The sequence below is a fragment of the Pseudopipra pipra genome, chromosome 6, assembly GCF_036250125.1.
Source record: "Pseudopipra pipra isolate bDixPip1 chromosome 6, bDixPip1.hap1, whole genome shotgun sequence".
In the NCBI taxonomy this organism is placed as follows: Eukaryota; Metazoa; Chordata; class Aves; order Passeriformes; family Pipridae; genus Pseudopipra; species Pseudopipra pipra.
The window spans coordinates 11,471,177-11,488,716 of NC_087554.1; the positions used below are offsets into that span (position 1 = coordinate 11,471,177).

General features: G+C 36.6%; 1 protein-coding gene across 6 annotated transcripts in view; it reads left to right on the forward strand.

Moving 5' to 3' along the window:
- Positions 1-17,540, forward strand: part of SBF2 (SET binding factor 2) — a 254,951-nt gene that overhangs the window by 154,003 nt on the left and 83,408 nt on the right. For all 6 annotated transcript variants that reach the window (XM_064657336.1, XM_064657335.1, XM_064657337.1 and 3 more), the window contains exons 15-16: positions 1,059-1,168; positions 2,694-2,843. In XM_064657336.1, the coding sequence (XP_064513406.1) occupies positions 1,059-1,168; positions 2,694-2,843 (260 nt within the window). The remainder of the gene's footprint in view (positions 1-1,058; positions 1,169-2,693; positions 2,844-17,540) is intronic.

Sequence of the window (17,540 nt, forward strand, 5' to 3'; positions counted from 1 at the left end):
GTTATTTGTCAGCAAGATGTGGTAAAATGAGGATTGTGAGGCAGTTGAGTGGATTTTTTGTCAAGCCATGGAGTCTCTGTTATCACAGAACATTGGGAACATATTAGACAAACATGAGAAATAACATAAATAGAGTTGATCCTGTCTAGGGACAGCAGGACGAACTAGATGGCCTCTTGAGGCCCTTTTGGGGCCTGTTTCTCTTTGGGTTTATGTAAGAAGAGGATGAACTCTCTTCACCTGCCTTTGCTGTGAACTGTGTCATTGAATGTGTTTCTTACAGAAAAAGGATGTGTGCTTGTGTTCTATCGTCTTTCTTTAAAAGGCTTGGTGCAACAGAACATTTTCTTTTTAATAAGTTAATTCTTATATCAAAGGGGTTTTGTGGGTTTTTTCAAGGAACAGCTTTCACACTTACACTCCCTGCTGTCCCATGTCTCAAAATCTTTGGATATTAGTAGCTCATTATTATCTACAAGAAAGGCATATTCTACATTTAGATTCTATTTATTTGATACTCTAAAGAAAAAGAGGATGTTAGTTCTTCTCTTCTGAATTTTCTTGAAAAATGATAACTAAACAGTGCATTAAGAGAATAATCTTTACATGTCAGTAAATTGGAATCTAGATAAGAGAACAGGTCTGTCAGGTTTTATTCCATGTTGCAGAATTCTTGTGGCCAACTAAAAATAGTTATCTACTGCTACAAAGTGTGCAAGGTTACATAGTTCAAAATATATACTTTTAAAAATATATTTTTATATTTCATTTATATGTTAAAGTTTGTAGTCTCTTTGGGCCTGTAGGAATCAAATAGAACAAATAGTTAAGAGAATCCAGTTAAAATTCAGACCACTCTCTTCTTTAGATAGTATAGGAAAACCAAAGATTTTGGATCTTATGTTCCTGTCTGTATATGCCTACTAAAGGTATTTGCTTAACAGAGTAAAATGGAGGGCACACTAATTTTTAACTTTCTTTTAAAGAATTTTTTGGTATTCTTCATGGCTCTTGCAGGAGTCATTTTACAGATGCATATTCTTCTTTCTCTTTGTTAGTTTCCATAATGGAAAAAGGAAGCACAGTTTTCAACAGTGCTCAAAGGCTGGAAGTTGTTAGAAACTGCATCTCGTTCATTTTTGAAAACAAATTTTTGGAGACTGAAAAGGTAATAAAATGAAATTGTAACTTTCCCAAATAACCCTCTGTTCTGTTAATGAGCAAATGGAGACTGACCTAGTAACAAAGTACACTTTGAAGTCATGTTTCAAACACTAAGGATTGTTTTGACCATTTAAATGAGTGAAGTAAGCAATAAAACTAATCATCTAAATGCAGTACTGTGTGTAGTATGAGGCTAATGAATTTGAAAACCTGTTTCTTATACTACGTGGGTGCATTGAAGCCTTTTCAGCTAATTTATTACTGTTATAAATAATATTGTCCACATAAATTTTTTAAAACAATTTATATATTTATTAATTTTATATTACTCTAGCAGTATTAATTAGAAAGAAGGCAAACAAAAGACATACATATGATTCAGTGTTGAATGACCAGTGGTCTTTTTAAATTTTCAGTACAGTAAATTTTGCTGGTTGTAAAAATCAATAATTTGATAGAACTCAGAGAGGAATGTAAATATTTGGCATATGTGCCTTCACTGCAATGTACTAGTGAGTTGTTATCCTTGACATTCTTATTTTTTCCACATTAAGAAGTTGCCAACTTTTGTAGATTCTGTCCATAGAGTTTTCAGTTATTTATTCTAGAACAGTCACTCAAACTTACATTCAGACCTAATTCTGGGTGTGAAAGTGACTGTAAAATTATTTTAAGCAATTTTTTGATTTCTCAGGGAAGTATAAGCTGTATATCTCTGAGGCTGTGCAGCTCAAGATAGAAAATGAGCTTTGCTTGATTTACAAATTATGGTTTCAAAATGCACATGGGAAAAGTCCTAATAAAATATGTAACTCTTTGTAAGAGTTTTGATCCGAGTATAGCACAGTAATTTTTAACATCTTTCAACTTACAGGCACTTGGGAAAGTTCAGTAGTTTTTTTGTCCCTCTGCATGGTAAATTTGTCCTTAGCCAATAGGCTGCCTTTTGTTACTTACCTGTTACCACAATTAACTCTAGTCTAAAGGGCCACTGTTGAGAGTCATTGATGTAGTACTTGCTGCATCTTTAAAATGTTGACATAAATATTCTATTGGCACTGTTCTAGGATAAACTGCATGACAATCTTGTGTCCTCATTGCTATGAGAGGTATGCCACTTCTAAAACCATTTGTCATCCATTGCTTATCAGAAAACATGCCAGTTGGCCTTGGCAGGCGAACTCAAGACCTGGCCTGACTGGTACTGAACGGAACACTTGCTTTCATGCACGATAATCCATTTCTGATTTCACATCCATTCAATGACTGTCTTTATAAAATGATTTCTATTTCCACATGTAGGCGAGAAATCCTCTTTAGTGCATTTGAAAAAAACATAGGAAAAACTTAATACTTGATAACTCAAGCTAAACCAATCATTATGTGAAAGTTTGATATTCAAGCTGATGAGTAATTTCCAAATTATTCTTTACTGTCACTTGCAGTTTCTTGATAAAGGAGGAATGATATTCAGTGTGAATAGTGCCATTTAATTTCGTTTTCATAAAGCCAGGTGTTCTTCTCTGCAGACCCTGCCTGCAGCTCTGAGAGCCCTAAAAGGGAAGGCAGCTCGGCACTGCCTGACCCAGGAGCTGGGCCAGCATGTTAAACAGAACCGAGCAATACTGGACCATCAGCAGTTCGACTACATTGTGCGAATGATGAACTGTGCTTTGCAGGTACAGTATGGCAAGGCTTTGTTCTTTGGTTGTCTTTCTTTTGTTATAATGATAAGCAGAATTGCTTGGAGTGATGTGGAGAAGCAAAATAATTAAATTATAGGACCATGTCCTGCAGTGATGTAGCAGATACTACTTGATGGTGGATGTACAATATTCTGTTGTTGAAAGGATAAAGGATAAAACACTCAGATCTGTACAGATCTGCCTGATATGACAAACAGAAAGAAACCTTCCCATTATTAATAATTTAGTTACAATTTAGCTTTGGTAGGTATTGAAATGATTTAACTTAATGGCTTGAAGTGCTTTCTTTAATGAGTGGGTCTTAGCTTTTCCAGGTCATTTTCGACTCTGAGCTCCTACAATGTGTATCACCCAAAAGTTTGTCCTCTTTGTCATCACATAGTTCAAGAAGAAAGCCTGCTTTCTGCTTCCATGGTTTATGATGGTAGTTCTGCTTGTCATGGTGACAGTTTGTCAGAGACTCACTGCAAGTCTTTGCAGTTCATCTCAGTTATTCTGCTGATAAATTACTTTGTGCTGAATAAACATCAACATATGGCGGCAGCTACCGATGAGAGCATAATATGTGGATAACTTCTTTTCATTTCAATAATTATTCTGGTTTACCTTTCCTTGATCTCAGTTCATTATCTGAAATATTTTATAGACTTACATGTTTTCAGTCTGTTGTCTGAGAATGTAGTAGTATTTTTCTTAATTTGTAATGTGATCACATTTGGTTATAATTTGTCCTTTGTTGACCCTGTCTGAGTTATTGTATCAAATTAGGGATTTGATTGAGGCATTAGTATTTTAATCCCACTCCCATCTAACCTAAAACCCACTGAAATTGTTTTGCAGCAGTTTGTTGACCCACATTTTTTAAAAGGTGAGTGCTAAATCCAGCTTTCACTTAAGTGTAGAAATAAATTAACATCGACTGAACAAATGGTACCTCAGCTCACCATCAAATGCAAGTTTTATTGTCTATTGCATTTCTTGTTTGTTCATGGTAAGATATTTTTCTACTGTTGCAAACAGAGTTCAGCTTTGCCTGAGCAGTCTTAGGAGCAAAATTACCTGCAGTTAGCAGATGAAAACTGAAGTCGACTGGCTAGAATTGCACAGCATGTAGAGTGTGCTTTTTTTGGCACAGGCATTGCCCTTTTCCAAGCCCAGAATTTAGTCTTAGAGTAGGAAAATGCAATTGAAGTTATCTGTGAAACTGTATTTCTCTGCCCACAATCATGACTAATGGAATACTGCACCTGCTGTGTATTCCAGAGTTAGAAATTTTCTTTCAAACCAGAAAACCAAAAAACCAAAAAAGATTTTGTTTCTACTTTTTTGATTGTTCCTGGGGTTTAAAAAAAAAGATCAAGATGTTTTTAGACAATAGGGACAAAATACAAATCCCCTATATTTTCGTGTCTTATAGAAAACATAGCAAAAGAAAGTGAGAAGTTGTGGAAATTTCCTTTGCTGAGGAAAGAAATACTGACATCACCTTTTAATAAAATAATAAAATCCAATTTTGCTCTAGAAGAAAAACGTGGATTTTTTCTTCCCAATGGTTTGAAGGCCCAAGAAGGACCTTAGTGTTCAAGAAAATGAATGTGTCTGGAGTGTTACTGAAGTTAAAATAGAATTATTTTTTTTCTTTAATAAAACTATTGACTTGAATCGTGCAGGGGAAACAGATCAAATAAGGAGGCACGGTTTTATGCCTTTTTTCCCCCCCAACTGTATTTTCATATCTTTGAAAATATGAGATGGAAATTTTCATTTCTCAGGAATAAGCCTGACCAACGTGAAAACATCGGAACTCCTGACACTGGGCATCTAGTTAGAAGCAAGTATTTAGTACATCTACTTTTATGACATATTTATTAAGCTAAAAACATGATTTATAATTTCTCTGTGCACTTTATTCAAGTGTGTTATATGAAACAATGTGTATATTGTGACATTTTGGAGCTCTCCTGTATCAGTTCAAGAAGAAAGTACATTACCAAGACCTTACTTAAGTTTGCCCTTGCTGCAGTGGCACTCAGCAAGTCAGCATTTTGCTGTAGAGACATGAGTTCTGTAAGCTGCAGGTCACGAGACCAAGTAATTTAAACAGTGTCTGTTAAAAGGCACAAAAATCTAATTTAAGCAATGTGGTCTTAACTGGAGATGTGCTCAAGCTTTAGGGAAATACCACATTAATTATGATGGAGTTTTTGGGGAGAGTTAGATGGCAGTACAGCTTTAAGACCTCAGTGAACTGCTGGAGTTGTAGAAACTGTCTGAGTCTTACCACCACACATCTCCTCCCAGATTTTTCTGTCGACATTATTGCATGTTTCCATTGGCTTCTGTAAGATACAAACTGAAATATTGCTGTGGCCATGAGGAATATAGCAGGTGATCCAAAGGCTGAGAGGAAGGGAAAGCCCTGGGCACAGCTAACAGGTTGGGCAGAGCCCTGGCTCCCTGCTGGACACACTGGGTTAAGTGGGGATGTGTGTGCAGCATTCTACAAATCTAATGCAGATCCCTCTGTTACTAGTCAAGATTATTCTGATTGTTTAGTGTCAGGTTTTTTCTTTTAATAGAATCTATTATCTTGTTTTGCTGGAGTCCATAAAAATAAAGGGGAGATGCTTTTTGGAGCTTCTCCATGCTCATTTTGTGCAAATAAAACACTAGTCATAATCCCACCATGTATATTGTTGCTGCTCTCATTATATCTGATGTGACACGTCTGCTACCACAGTGCCTGAGAACAGATTAAGGAAGAGAAACGAAATATTCCTACCATTGCTTCAAGTCAATAGCTATTTTAATTTAGTGGAAAATTACTTAGGCTGTATTTCCCCAAGTGTCCTATCCAGACATTTTGCAAGTGGGAGGAAGGCAGGATGGTATTTTGCCCATTTCTCTAGAGATGGCAAAACTTGGGCTTGACACATCTGTGGTGTTTGTCAGCTTGAGCCTCTCAGTCCAAGAGGGTCATTCTTTTGAACTAATCCTCTTTCTACTGTTTACAGTCTGAAGGTAATGGGTAGGACCTGCAAAAATTAATAGGTCTATGATGTGTAGCAGTGCTATAGAATTTCATATTAATCTGCCTTGTTTAGCAGGCAGGCAGCTGTGGTAGACTTCAGGTGGCTTTACAAATACAGTTAAGGTAAGGCATGATGTAGCAAGTGAGTACTGAAGTGGTAAAAATGTCCTTTACTGTGTCCACTGGGGAAGTATTGACAATCTACTGCTGCTGAAATGGAAATGAAAGAAATATTTCTGATCATTTTTAGTAGGAGGAGGATCAAAATTACGTGGAGATTGTATTGTTCACTGATTAAAGCAGATACCTTCTGATGAGGGCAGGTAAATTCCCAGCTTTTGTCTCTGGAAGGAGTTGTCATTGGCCACTTGCTAAAATCTTTATTGTCATGCCCTAAGTAAGATTTTTTCCCCTGACAAATCATATACCGTGACAAACATTTAAATTAACCTGTCTTACAGTAGTGATTAATATCTGTGATAGCAAAGCAGGAACATTGTATTCTGTTCCATATGTTAGATGACAAATTACTGTTAAAAAACATCTCCAGTGTTGTGAAAGCTTAGTATACTGATCAACAATTCAGTTTATTCATACAGATACCACTACAGCTAAAAATGTGAAATTATAGCTCTAGACACTATTTCAGTCGCTTACTCTCCTCTGCTGTCATCTCAGAATAATTTGCAGTTACACATAAATTACTATTTCGAAAGTTTTTCTCTTCCCTTTTAATTTTCCGTAATGAAGTTTGCTGGCATTTCAGAAAAGGCTACTTAACTTTTTTTGCAACTAAAAATGCCTATTTTTTACCAGAGAAACACTTCTATGTAGTTATGTTTTCAGCAACACATTGCACTTTTAATGCTTATTAAGAAATCATGTCAGAAACCATCTCAAGGCTCAATTTACATGCTTCTCCATTAATTTATTGCATAGATGACTTGTCCAGAGTTTCAGTTGTCTCTCTGACTTTCCTCAGGAAGCAGCAAGTGAACATTGTATTTTGAAATACAGTAGTACTTAATTTGATAAAATGGTAGAAAAGACAAGAAGAGGCCTCAAGATACTGTGGGGGATGGTATTTGGTAATTGGGAACAATTTTTGTATTAAAAAGACATTCTAAACAATTTGCATAAAATATTTAACAGGAAAATAAGGCTTAAGAAAATTTATTTCTGTGGAGGGATTTCCTTCAGATAATGCAGGACTGCGAGGTAGCTTCCTTAGGTAGGTGGAGCAGATGAAACTTTTTGTTTAAAAACAAAAGCTCCAAAATGACAATGTTGCGATATAACACTGCCTCTGTAAGATGTTGGCCAGAGATATTGCCTAACTGCATATTAATGCATTTGTTTGGTAAATATGAGTCAAACTGGAAAACATACGTGCCCCAGACATCTGGATTCTTAGTCTAAATGTGGTTGGAGTGGGGAAAAGGAGCATAAAACCGCTAAATACATAAATACTTTCAAAATCCTTGGTTTTAGGTGTAGGAAAGGAGTGGGATCTTCTATAAACTGACAGTTTACAAAGTCATTGATGCTGGTTTAGGACCTGCTTTGCTCCAGTGTCACATCTGTGTGAAGAGGCCTGTGTTGTACCAGTGTAACTGAGAGGATATCTTTAATAATAGACAAATTAGTAATTGTTTTAGTGCTTTAGATAATTTCTGATCCATCACTATGGCTTTCCATAGTAGCAATAACCAGATAGTTATCTTTCAAATAGATTGTACTGAATCTTCTAAAAGTATACTTACAGTATACAGTATGAAACACAACTGTAGGAAGTCTTAGAAGCAACCAGGGGAAAATTAAAAGCTTAACCTATGTTAGGTTACAACAAAGGTATATCTGGGCCATCATCTGTTCTCCAGCATTGGTCAAAAGCAGATGAAAGATTTTACTGATTAATCTTGCTTATAACTTTGCTTGTGATTCTTCTGTGTTGCTTTGGTGTAATAAAGGCCTCTTTCTAGCACTTACCGTACAGTCTGTTGTGAAAGAAACTTTAATATGCAAAATTTAAAAAATGGCATTCTATAAATAATATTAAATTTATTTTTCTTATGCAAATAGCTTTTGTATTATGTTCTGCCACCAGATAAAGTTTTAAAATTTTCAGTCAGGTCTCAGAATTCAGAAGTTTGCAAATACTTTCTAATAACAAGAAAGATTTTATTGCTCTTGAGAGAAAATCATCTGTGTATGTGTGTCATATGATTCAAATTCTTGGCAATATGAAGGTTAAATGAACTAGCATTTCTTGTATTTTATGTTGAAAACCATGTTGCTAAACATTTTTATTTTGGAGGGTTATAGTAGGTTTCTTTCCTCTCAGATTTTTATTTCATGACCTGCCTTTTGTTACTCAGTTTGATTTACATTCCTGGAAGCAGAGTTTCAGAATTCATGCTTGAATAACAGTATTTGAACATATTTTAAGGTACTTCAAAGCATAAAAAATCTATCAAGAAGAGAAATCATGGGAGTTTTAACAGGGCCACATTTAATTCTATTAATTCATCAGTTATTAACAGTTTGATCTTCCTCATCTACCTCATAGTCATGGTCTTATTTAAGTAAAAGAGAGGAGATTAGAGTGTTTAAGGCTTGGACTTGAAAATTCCAGGTTTAATTCTCTACTGTGCTGCAGGTGATCTTTTTAATTTTTTTTTTCTAGTCACGTCATATAGTTTCTCTGGTCCATCGTTTAATACCCAAAAAGTAGAAATAACAGCTTTTTCATTCTGTTGACTTTTTAGGGGTCCACCTGTAATATTCTGGATTTAATAAAAGAAGCTGCTGTTCCTGAATCTTTCTGCTGATGTCTCTTTCCCGAGAGATTGCACAGTGCAAAAATACCATTGCATTGATGTTGAACTGATGGTGCTCACAGAATTTCTCTAGGGAAAAAAAATGGAAATACTTCGTAGAAAATCGTATTGTTGATCTGTTTTTATTTTTCCTTTTTTTGCTCTGAAGAACATACTGTTGCACTCATCCCGTCTCATTGGACGGCCACAGAGTCCAGGAAAATTCCATTCACAGGCATCTGGTTATGAAATCCAGAAAACAGAGTTCCTTTCTTTGCGGGGTTGCCTGTGTGTGTGTGTATTCATGCAGTAGGTATGTGTGTGCTGCTGTCACTCAGCGTTGCAGACTTCCCAGCTTCACTGCTGCTGCTGTCAGGCCAGCCAGAGCCACCTACACTGCAGGTGTCAGGGGAGGTGGCCACTTTGCCATAGCCATACCCATCCTTCGCTGGGCCAGGACTCTCCCCGTGTAGGTGACAGTGTCCCAGTAATTCCTTGTGGCATCGCTTCGGGACATCTGTGTGTGCCGTGGTCTCTGCAGTGAGGTGTCTGCCTGCTTCTCCATGTCTGTTCCTGCCCCAAGGTGGTTGCTTCCAGTTAAAGTGCCTCTCTGGTTTTAGTGAGGAGTTTTCTTGATGACCAGGCAGCAGAAAACCGTGGCTGCTTTGCACACTGGGGCTGTGCCAGCAGAGCTGTTCAGGAATGAGCTCGTGTGTGGCAGGGAACTTCCTAAATTGCTGTTTCCCTGAAAACTTCCATGACCCTGTTTCTGTTAACCTGAAAGCATTTCTGACCTCTGTGTGGACCTGCCCTCCCTAACTGTTGCACAAGACTGTTACTTAAAGAAAGGAAATAAGAAGGATTAGCAGAACTGAGAGTCCCATAGTTTATGCTGTCCATACCTGCCTTTAGCCATCTGCCTTTAGCCTCCCTTCTTCTCGGCTTCTCACCAAGACATGTAGTGTTCACACACTTCCTCCTCCCCTCCATGTACACACATGTGCACGTGGGTGATATAGATATCCATGTCTGCTGTACAGAGAAATATATGCACATATATACACATAAATATCAACTCAGTAGTAAATAGAAGTTAAAAGAATCCCCCAGTCCCACTACGGTCAGAGCAGCCTGTTCAGGGTGTGAATGATCAGGTGTCTCTGGAGGGTTCTGGTTGCAGGGAATCCCCTGGTTTGCCCCAGGTCTGTTGCTGCTAACATGAAAATGGATGAAAAATGCTAGAATAAATGTGATAGCATCCTACTTTCTCTTGATATAACTTGCCATAGATATAACTTGATTTCTAGACCACACTGTGTGAGGATACTGATTATGCCTTCATTACGTTTCTGTGCAGTTATCAGAGGAGGTTTAGCCTTGTTTTAAGGGTCTCTATTTAATATTTTATACATATATCAGATGATAGCAGTGTATTGGTTTTAATACAAGCACAAGCAGAGCAGCACCAGCAGCTCCTCTGGCTGGTTGCAGCTTTGGGGCTCACAGCAGCTCCCTGGCGTGGATAAGGAGGGTGGTACAAACCCACCCATCCCAGATGGGTCTCTGGGCTGTTGGTCAGCTGGAGCAGGCTTTACTCAGGCTTTACTCTTAAGGGATGTCTCCTGTTGCTGGCCTGTCTTCAATCCTCTTACATTTGCTGTTGATGCAGGACATGCTCACACATGGGTATCTCACTGAAACCATGTAGCTCCTTGGAGTGTTGACATGGTAGGCTCTGACTGTTCTCAAGTGTTCATTGCTGCTAATTGTGGCCTTGTGGTTGCCAAGTGTTCCTAATAACTCTGTGTTCTAAATAGTTTTGGTTGTCTTGATGAAAAGCAGACATGTGCTTGTGTGCTACTCACTGCTGTAAATAAAACAAGTCTGGGTTAGGAGTTGTGTTGTACTGCTGTGTAGTTGCTCTCCAGCCTGCCTTGGAAAGAGGTGGACTGATGAAAGGTATTAAAAAACAAAACAAAACAAAAGTCCTTGGTATTGGAAATAATAGGGGTTTTGCTAGTATAAGTTATGTGAAATCAGTGTCTTCTGTTTTTACAAGTTTTATATATATAAAAATAAGGAAGTAACGTGAAATTTTGGTTTTATTTTAGATTTTGTGTATGTATATAATGTGTATTTCAGTACAGGTCCATAATTCCCTATAGATAACGTGTTAGGTGTGTGTACATGCACTTAATCTGTACTGTCACTTTATGTATACAGTAAATAACAGAATATTGCACAGTATTGATTTACTGTACCCATTCAGTGAACATACCTCTGTGAGCACCCATATGCACAGGTGTATTTAGCTGTAGTGCAGTCTTTATGAGGAAAATGAACACCTGTGTAATGTAGTCTCTGATCTTCCTTCCCTTGCACTTCACCCTCCAAGCTGAGGTAGAGCAGCTGCAGTGGGACACTGCCTTGACCACTGATAGTACTTACCAGAAGAAATGGGCCATAGAGACGACTGGCTTGTTGTTTCTATAAGGAATTTCATGAAGCTTCTGTTTTTAACTGCTTTGTTTTGCAGGAATTTGCGTAAAAGGTACTGATGGGTGCCTGTATGGTCTTCATTATTTCTTTTTCACATATAGTCACTTCTAAAGCAGAAAGAAAATTGAATATCTTCTAAGAATTTGGTTGCTGTCATGTTTGTATAACCTTTGGTTTAAACAATTGAGATCTTTGCAGCTTGTACTCAAAAACTGAAGTGTGATTGTGAGATAAATACCATAAAACAAAGGCCAGTTCTGGGTTTTGTCAGTATTTTGTGTAAACTTTGACAAATACATTAATATGACAAACAAACAATAGTGAAATATTTGATATTTTAGAATGTTTTTAAGGGAAAAGAGCATGAGAATCAATTTCTTTACAGTAAACGACCCACCTCTACTGTTACATTAAAAGTGTGTGCAGTTAGAGAACAGAAACGGAAAATAAAGGTGTAAACAAAAAAAAAAAATTACAATCTACGTATGTTGTAAAAAATTCCTGCAGCTGTTGACATTCTTTTTCAATATTCTAGCCCAGAATTATGACTGAAATTAATTGTTTTTTAGGATGCATGGAAAACACCATGTAAACATGCTTTAATGAGAATTACTTTTAGTAATTCCCTCCCTGTGCACAGTCAGGGGTAGGATTTGGTATCTAGTCATCCAACAAAGTATTTAAAAATTACTTCAGCTAATGTCTATTGATAAAACAAACAAACAAACAAATTCCACCAACCCTCTTTCCCACCTCTCCCCGCAGTTCTTCCACTTGGAAGTCCAAATCTCTGCTTGGCAGCTGGGAATTTAGATTGGAATTAAACATTTAACAGTCTGAAATCCCACAGTGTTTGTAGGTGTACAAATTGATTAAATCTTCTGTCTAGATTATTTGACTTCTGAGAACAAAAGCAACTTACTTTGATGAAATTAACTCCTCTAGTCAGTTGAACACCTTTGTAAAAGGTGCTTTGAATCTTAATGGGTTAAATATCACTTTAGAGGATACATATCCTTTGGAATACCTAAATAAGTTGCATACAATTGCCATAGAGTATTCTCTATGCCCTCCAGGTGTATGGAATGAAATATCTTACTCTAACTGCAGTAACAATAATACACTTAAAATTAGCTTGGATTATGAGGATGCCATGATTTTCAGCACTTCTTTAGAAACTGTAAATTTTTCCTTATCTGCATTAAAATATTCTGTCTGCCTCTGAACCATAGACATCTGAATTTTATGTATCACACATACACCTTCAACAGCACTATAGCACTGATGATTTTAATTCTCAACAAGTTTATATTTCTTCACTTTTAGTACATTAATGTAATTGCTAATATTTTATGTTTTCCTGTATTTTCAAGTCTCGCAAGACTTGCTTCTGTAAATATCATGCATGCTCTGATAATATTTTCCACTTGTACAAGAACATTAGCATTAGGACAGTCTAAATTCACAGATAGCAAATAAGATGCTACCCACAACATTTCTTGATCAGCGTTTTATGTGCCAGTAGACACATTCACACCCTGAAACCAAGTAAAGTCTTTACTGTATTTTTTTTTCTTTTTTTTAAAATTAGAACAGAGGCAAAAGAAGTTATTGGTTTGGACATTTTTTTCTTCATAAGAAGAGAAAAAAATATTAATCCAGGCAAAGACAATGGACTTAAGTGGCCTTTAATTTGTTGTTCTGATGCCAGATTTAAGATTCTAGACTACTGATTTCATTGGAATTTGACCTGTTATATTTATGAAATTAAAAGGTACGATTGCTTTTCTGAAAAATAATATAAAGGAAAATATTTATTTTAATGGACAATTTTGGAACCTTGCCTTTGTCATTTGGAAACAACTGAAATACTAACCATATGTGGTTCTGTCTGAAAGCCACAGGCCACAACTGCAGTTATGGTAACACAATTTGCTGCTCAGCCTCTGAATTGCACATGAAAGAAAGTCACAGGCTGTGATCCTGACTGGATTGTGATGGATAGCTGTTATTCCCAGTTCCCTTTCCATTTAGCCTCCACCTTGACAGAGCTTGTTACCGTGTACAAAGTCCTTGTGAAGAAAACTAATGGCAGGCTTGGGATTTTTCAGTTACTTTTCACAACCTCTCAGGGACTGAAGCTACCACAGACATTTTACACATGCTCATTGCAAAGAACCCCTTCAGAAATAAACAGTTATAAAGTAGAATATCACAAAGATTTTAATTCCTTCGATCTTGTCTCATTTCTTATTTCAAATTGAAGGTACAACCTGCATATTAAAACAGTAGGCATTGGAACTGATTCATTTAAAATCAATCCAGCAAACTATAAGTAACCATTCCAAACCATAATTATCTAATAACGAAAAATGGACTTATGGAAAGATGGAAGATCCTACCTGAAGTCTACTCAGAGTGCCATTGTTGGTGTTCAGGGGGTAATGTTTTTAAACTAAAAAAGAGTCAATTTAGATTAGATATAAGGGAAAGGTATTTTACAATATGGGTGGTAAAACACTGGAAGAGGTTGCCAAGAGATAGGTGGTTGATGCCCCATCCATGGAAACATTCAAGGTCAGGTTGGACAGGGCTCTGAGCAACCTGCTGTAGTTGAAAATGGCCCTGCTCATTGCAGGAGGGTTGGACTAGATGAGCTTTAAAGGTCCCTTCCAACCCAAAACCTTCAGTGATTCAAATTTGGAGGCATTCGGTGCTTAAAGGTAAGAACAGGTGTACTAAAATACATGAGCATTCTGATTATTTCTTTTATATAAACATTTACTTTTCTCAGTAGCCTACTATGAATTCATCTCATCTGAGATCACATAGGAGTAATCAAAATTGTGGGAAGAATTTCTGATTCTTGGCTGTGTTTTTCACCAAGATTGTTTCTACAGGCAGAAATTTTCTGAATATTCCACAAACATTTTGGGGGTTACTTGTTGTCCATTCGAGTTTTATTGACCTCCGTTAATACTGTTTGTGGAGAAGGGGATTAGGATTTGTAAGGAGCAAAGTGATTTTTTTTTTTCCCGAGTCATTTTGAACCAAATGAAGTTTAACAGGTTTACCTAAGTCAACATATTTTCCTGGTGCGTGTTGTTTCTGTGATAGTTTGAAATTTTTTTGTTTCAGTTACTGGTACTACATGCTCCTGGGAGTACCAAGAGAAACAAAGATGCTTGCTAAGAGAGAGAAGGGAGTATTGCAGGGAATGTCTTGTGTTCCCTGTTGCATCTTAGTAAACGGACTGTGTTCCGTTTTTTCCATCTTAACAAAAAATTAAAATGTCCTATCTAATTTTCAAACTTTGAAACAAAATTATGCACTTAAAAAACCCGAAATGAACAAGTGGCTAGCTCAGGTTTCTAGTCAGTAAAACAAAGCTGACCTTAGAGGTCCTTGGGCGTAGTTGAAGTTCTGGTGGAGCCACGTTAGTGCGATGAAATATCTTTGGCTACTCAGGCGACAATCTAATAGGAAAGAAATGATGAAAAATTAATTTTCAATGAAGTCATATTAAGTCATAACCTAAATACTTTCAAAATTCTCCAATAAAAGTTTTCCCGGAGAACTTTAAAAAACTTACTGAAAAGACTAAAAATATAATTTAGTGCAGAAACCTTCAACTTTTAACATACCACAAATAAAGCTTGGTTCTGTCACAATTTTGAATAAACATGTAGCTTTTTTTAGAAATAAAGGCTGAAGTACTTATTCTGACAAGAATTTTGGTTAACACCGTATGTTTGAACTACAGTGGTCAGAAGCATTTAAAAATCTATATTATTAACAAAAAATGTTGCTATATATCTTTTCTTAGTCAGCATGAAGCTTTCAGTTCAGAACAGGTGCCCTTGGATGCAGCTAAAGCCATGTTCTCTATGCTTTCTTTGTCTCCTTTTCATTGTTTTCTGCATTCTTTTCACTGTGTTTGTAGTCATCCTGTGGCAGTCATTTTTTAGCTAATATTGAATTTCTTGCATTTATTTTATCATCACTCCAATTTTTTTTCCTTATGACAGGCTAGCAACCTTACTAATCACTTTTGCAAAATACTTGAACCTGTTGATTCTGTTTAGGATATGTCAGTACAAGACAAATCTGGAAACCTGATATTTTGAAACTTTCTGCAATTCAGCTGAGAAGCGTTTCCTTAATTTAAGATTTTTTTTATGTCTTGCTTATGAGACTTCAACCTATTCCAGAAATTGTTGCAGTACTGTGGTCTTTGTGATGCTTATAGGATTGCCATACAGATTTCTTCATCTCACTTCTGTGGTTACTGGTGTGCTACTAAAAGTTGCCAGCTAATCTTTATATATACCTTTAATTTTTATTTAATTCTCTCTTTGCACAGATGAATTAATATTATTTTAGGTATTCAAAAGCTTCCATTCATATGTTGATCTTGCTAAGTTCATTGCTGTTACAAGATGAAATAAGTTAATCCTTATTTTGTTGTGTACTGACTCCAGTGATGCCATTATTAAAAAACTAACTACATTAAAATGCAGCACATAGTATGTCTGTGTACCTAACTCATTCAGGATGAAGATAAAGGATTTAGATCCAACATTTAATGACAAGGTATTTTCTAGAGATTTTCCTCAAAATCAGGTATGCAGCACCTCCATGTTATTGTTCCAGCAGTGGTGAATTTTGGCTGACACTGAGCTGTCATATTTAAGGTCAGAAAAAAATCATATACTTCGAAGGCAATGGTGAATTCTTTTAAAAACTTGGTAAAATATTTTTTAGTTGCATACCAGATGCTTTGTAAATGATCACAAAAAAGTAAGATCTTTTTGTCTTTGCATTCTTCTAATTTCTAAAAATACTATAATGTGGTTTAAACTTCAGGGATAGGCAAGGGGATGGGGAGAGAAGAGAGGTTGTTTTGGAGAAGAGTCAGGCTAATGTATTTATGAATTTAATTTATTAATTCATTAGGGTAAATTAAATATAACAGGATCAATTGCAGATTGAACTGTGAATGCAAAATTATAAGATAATTTTTGATGATATATAGTATATGCAATGTTTGTCTGCAGTGACAGAGGAACTTTGTCTTCTCAGAAGGAGGAAGGTATTATTAGTCCTTTACTCAGCTGTGGTGTAAAAAGTGTTTCCATTCACACAGTCAAATCCTTGGAATACATCACCTGGCAAGATAGCTTATTTTCTGCACCTCTCTGAAAATGCAGCGTTCGCCGCTCAGTTTATGTGCCCTCCTTCCGCTGGATCCAGTGGTACTGTTGCAAGTGCCATACTAGTTGCCACCTTTCCAGCCTGACTTCATCCATTTACATACTGTGTGCTCTCAGGAATGTCTTGGCCTGCATGTCACTGCCCTTCCTATTCTCCACTGCATCATTGCAGTCACATCTCACTCCACAAATGGGCTCCAGTGGACTACACAGTAGCATTGTGCTGTGCTTGTGCATCCAGCTCTCACCCTGTGCATTAATATAGAAAGCTCAGGTCTTTACTATTTATTATTTTAGTTTCTGCACAGAGGAGAAGGTTCAAAGAAGAAGGAGAAGGATGGTAAACAAGAGTATTTGAAATTTGTATTAAAGCCTTGACTAGCAACATGTAGAAGGATGTCTCACCTAGCAGGATGTCTCACAGTACTGTATCACAAGCTGCCCAATTAAATGTCCTTGCAAAACAGCAAAGAACAAGTTCCAAAATTTTTGCAGCATAAGGAACTTGGACAAAATGTGGCCATGGGACACTAGCATGGTATTGAAAGAGAAGGCAATGTGGAATTCATGTCAACTCATAGTGAAGGTCTTCCTGAAAGCTTAAGGATTTCTTTGCTACTTAAAACTGAGATAAGATGAAAGGAATGAGAAGATCATCAAATGTATCAGGATATCTGGTCATATTTCTTGTTATAAAGAGACACAGATTAGAAATATTTATCATTTGAGTCATCACATTTATTGTACATGGCTGACAGGTCATGCTGATACAGTGTTTTGTTCAGTATACCCACGGAATAATACCATGCTGTCCTGAAATTGGCTATTGATTTTCAGAATTCTGTTCTGCACTCATCTGGTGATTTGCTAGTGTGTTCTCTGGAACTGGAGTCATGCTGTTTTTAGGATGCCAAAGCCATTGCTAATGCTTAAACTTCTCACTTTTTGTTTTTGCTGCCCGCTCTTTTTTTTTTCTGGCTCATCCTTCTGAAAACTCCAAACATGAATTGTGTGGAAAAAATTTCAAACAGCATGAGTATAGTTGGGACTTAGTGCTTCACTAATATTTCATTGTACCCTGAGATGCCTTTTATTAATGTGCTTATTG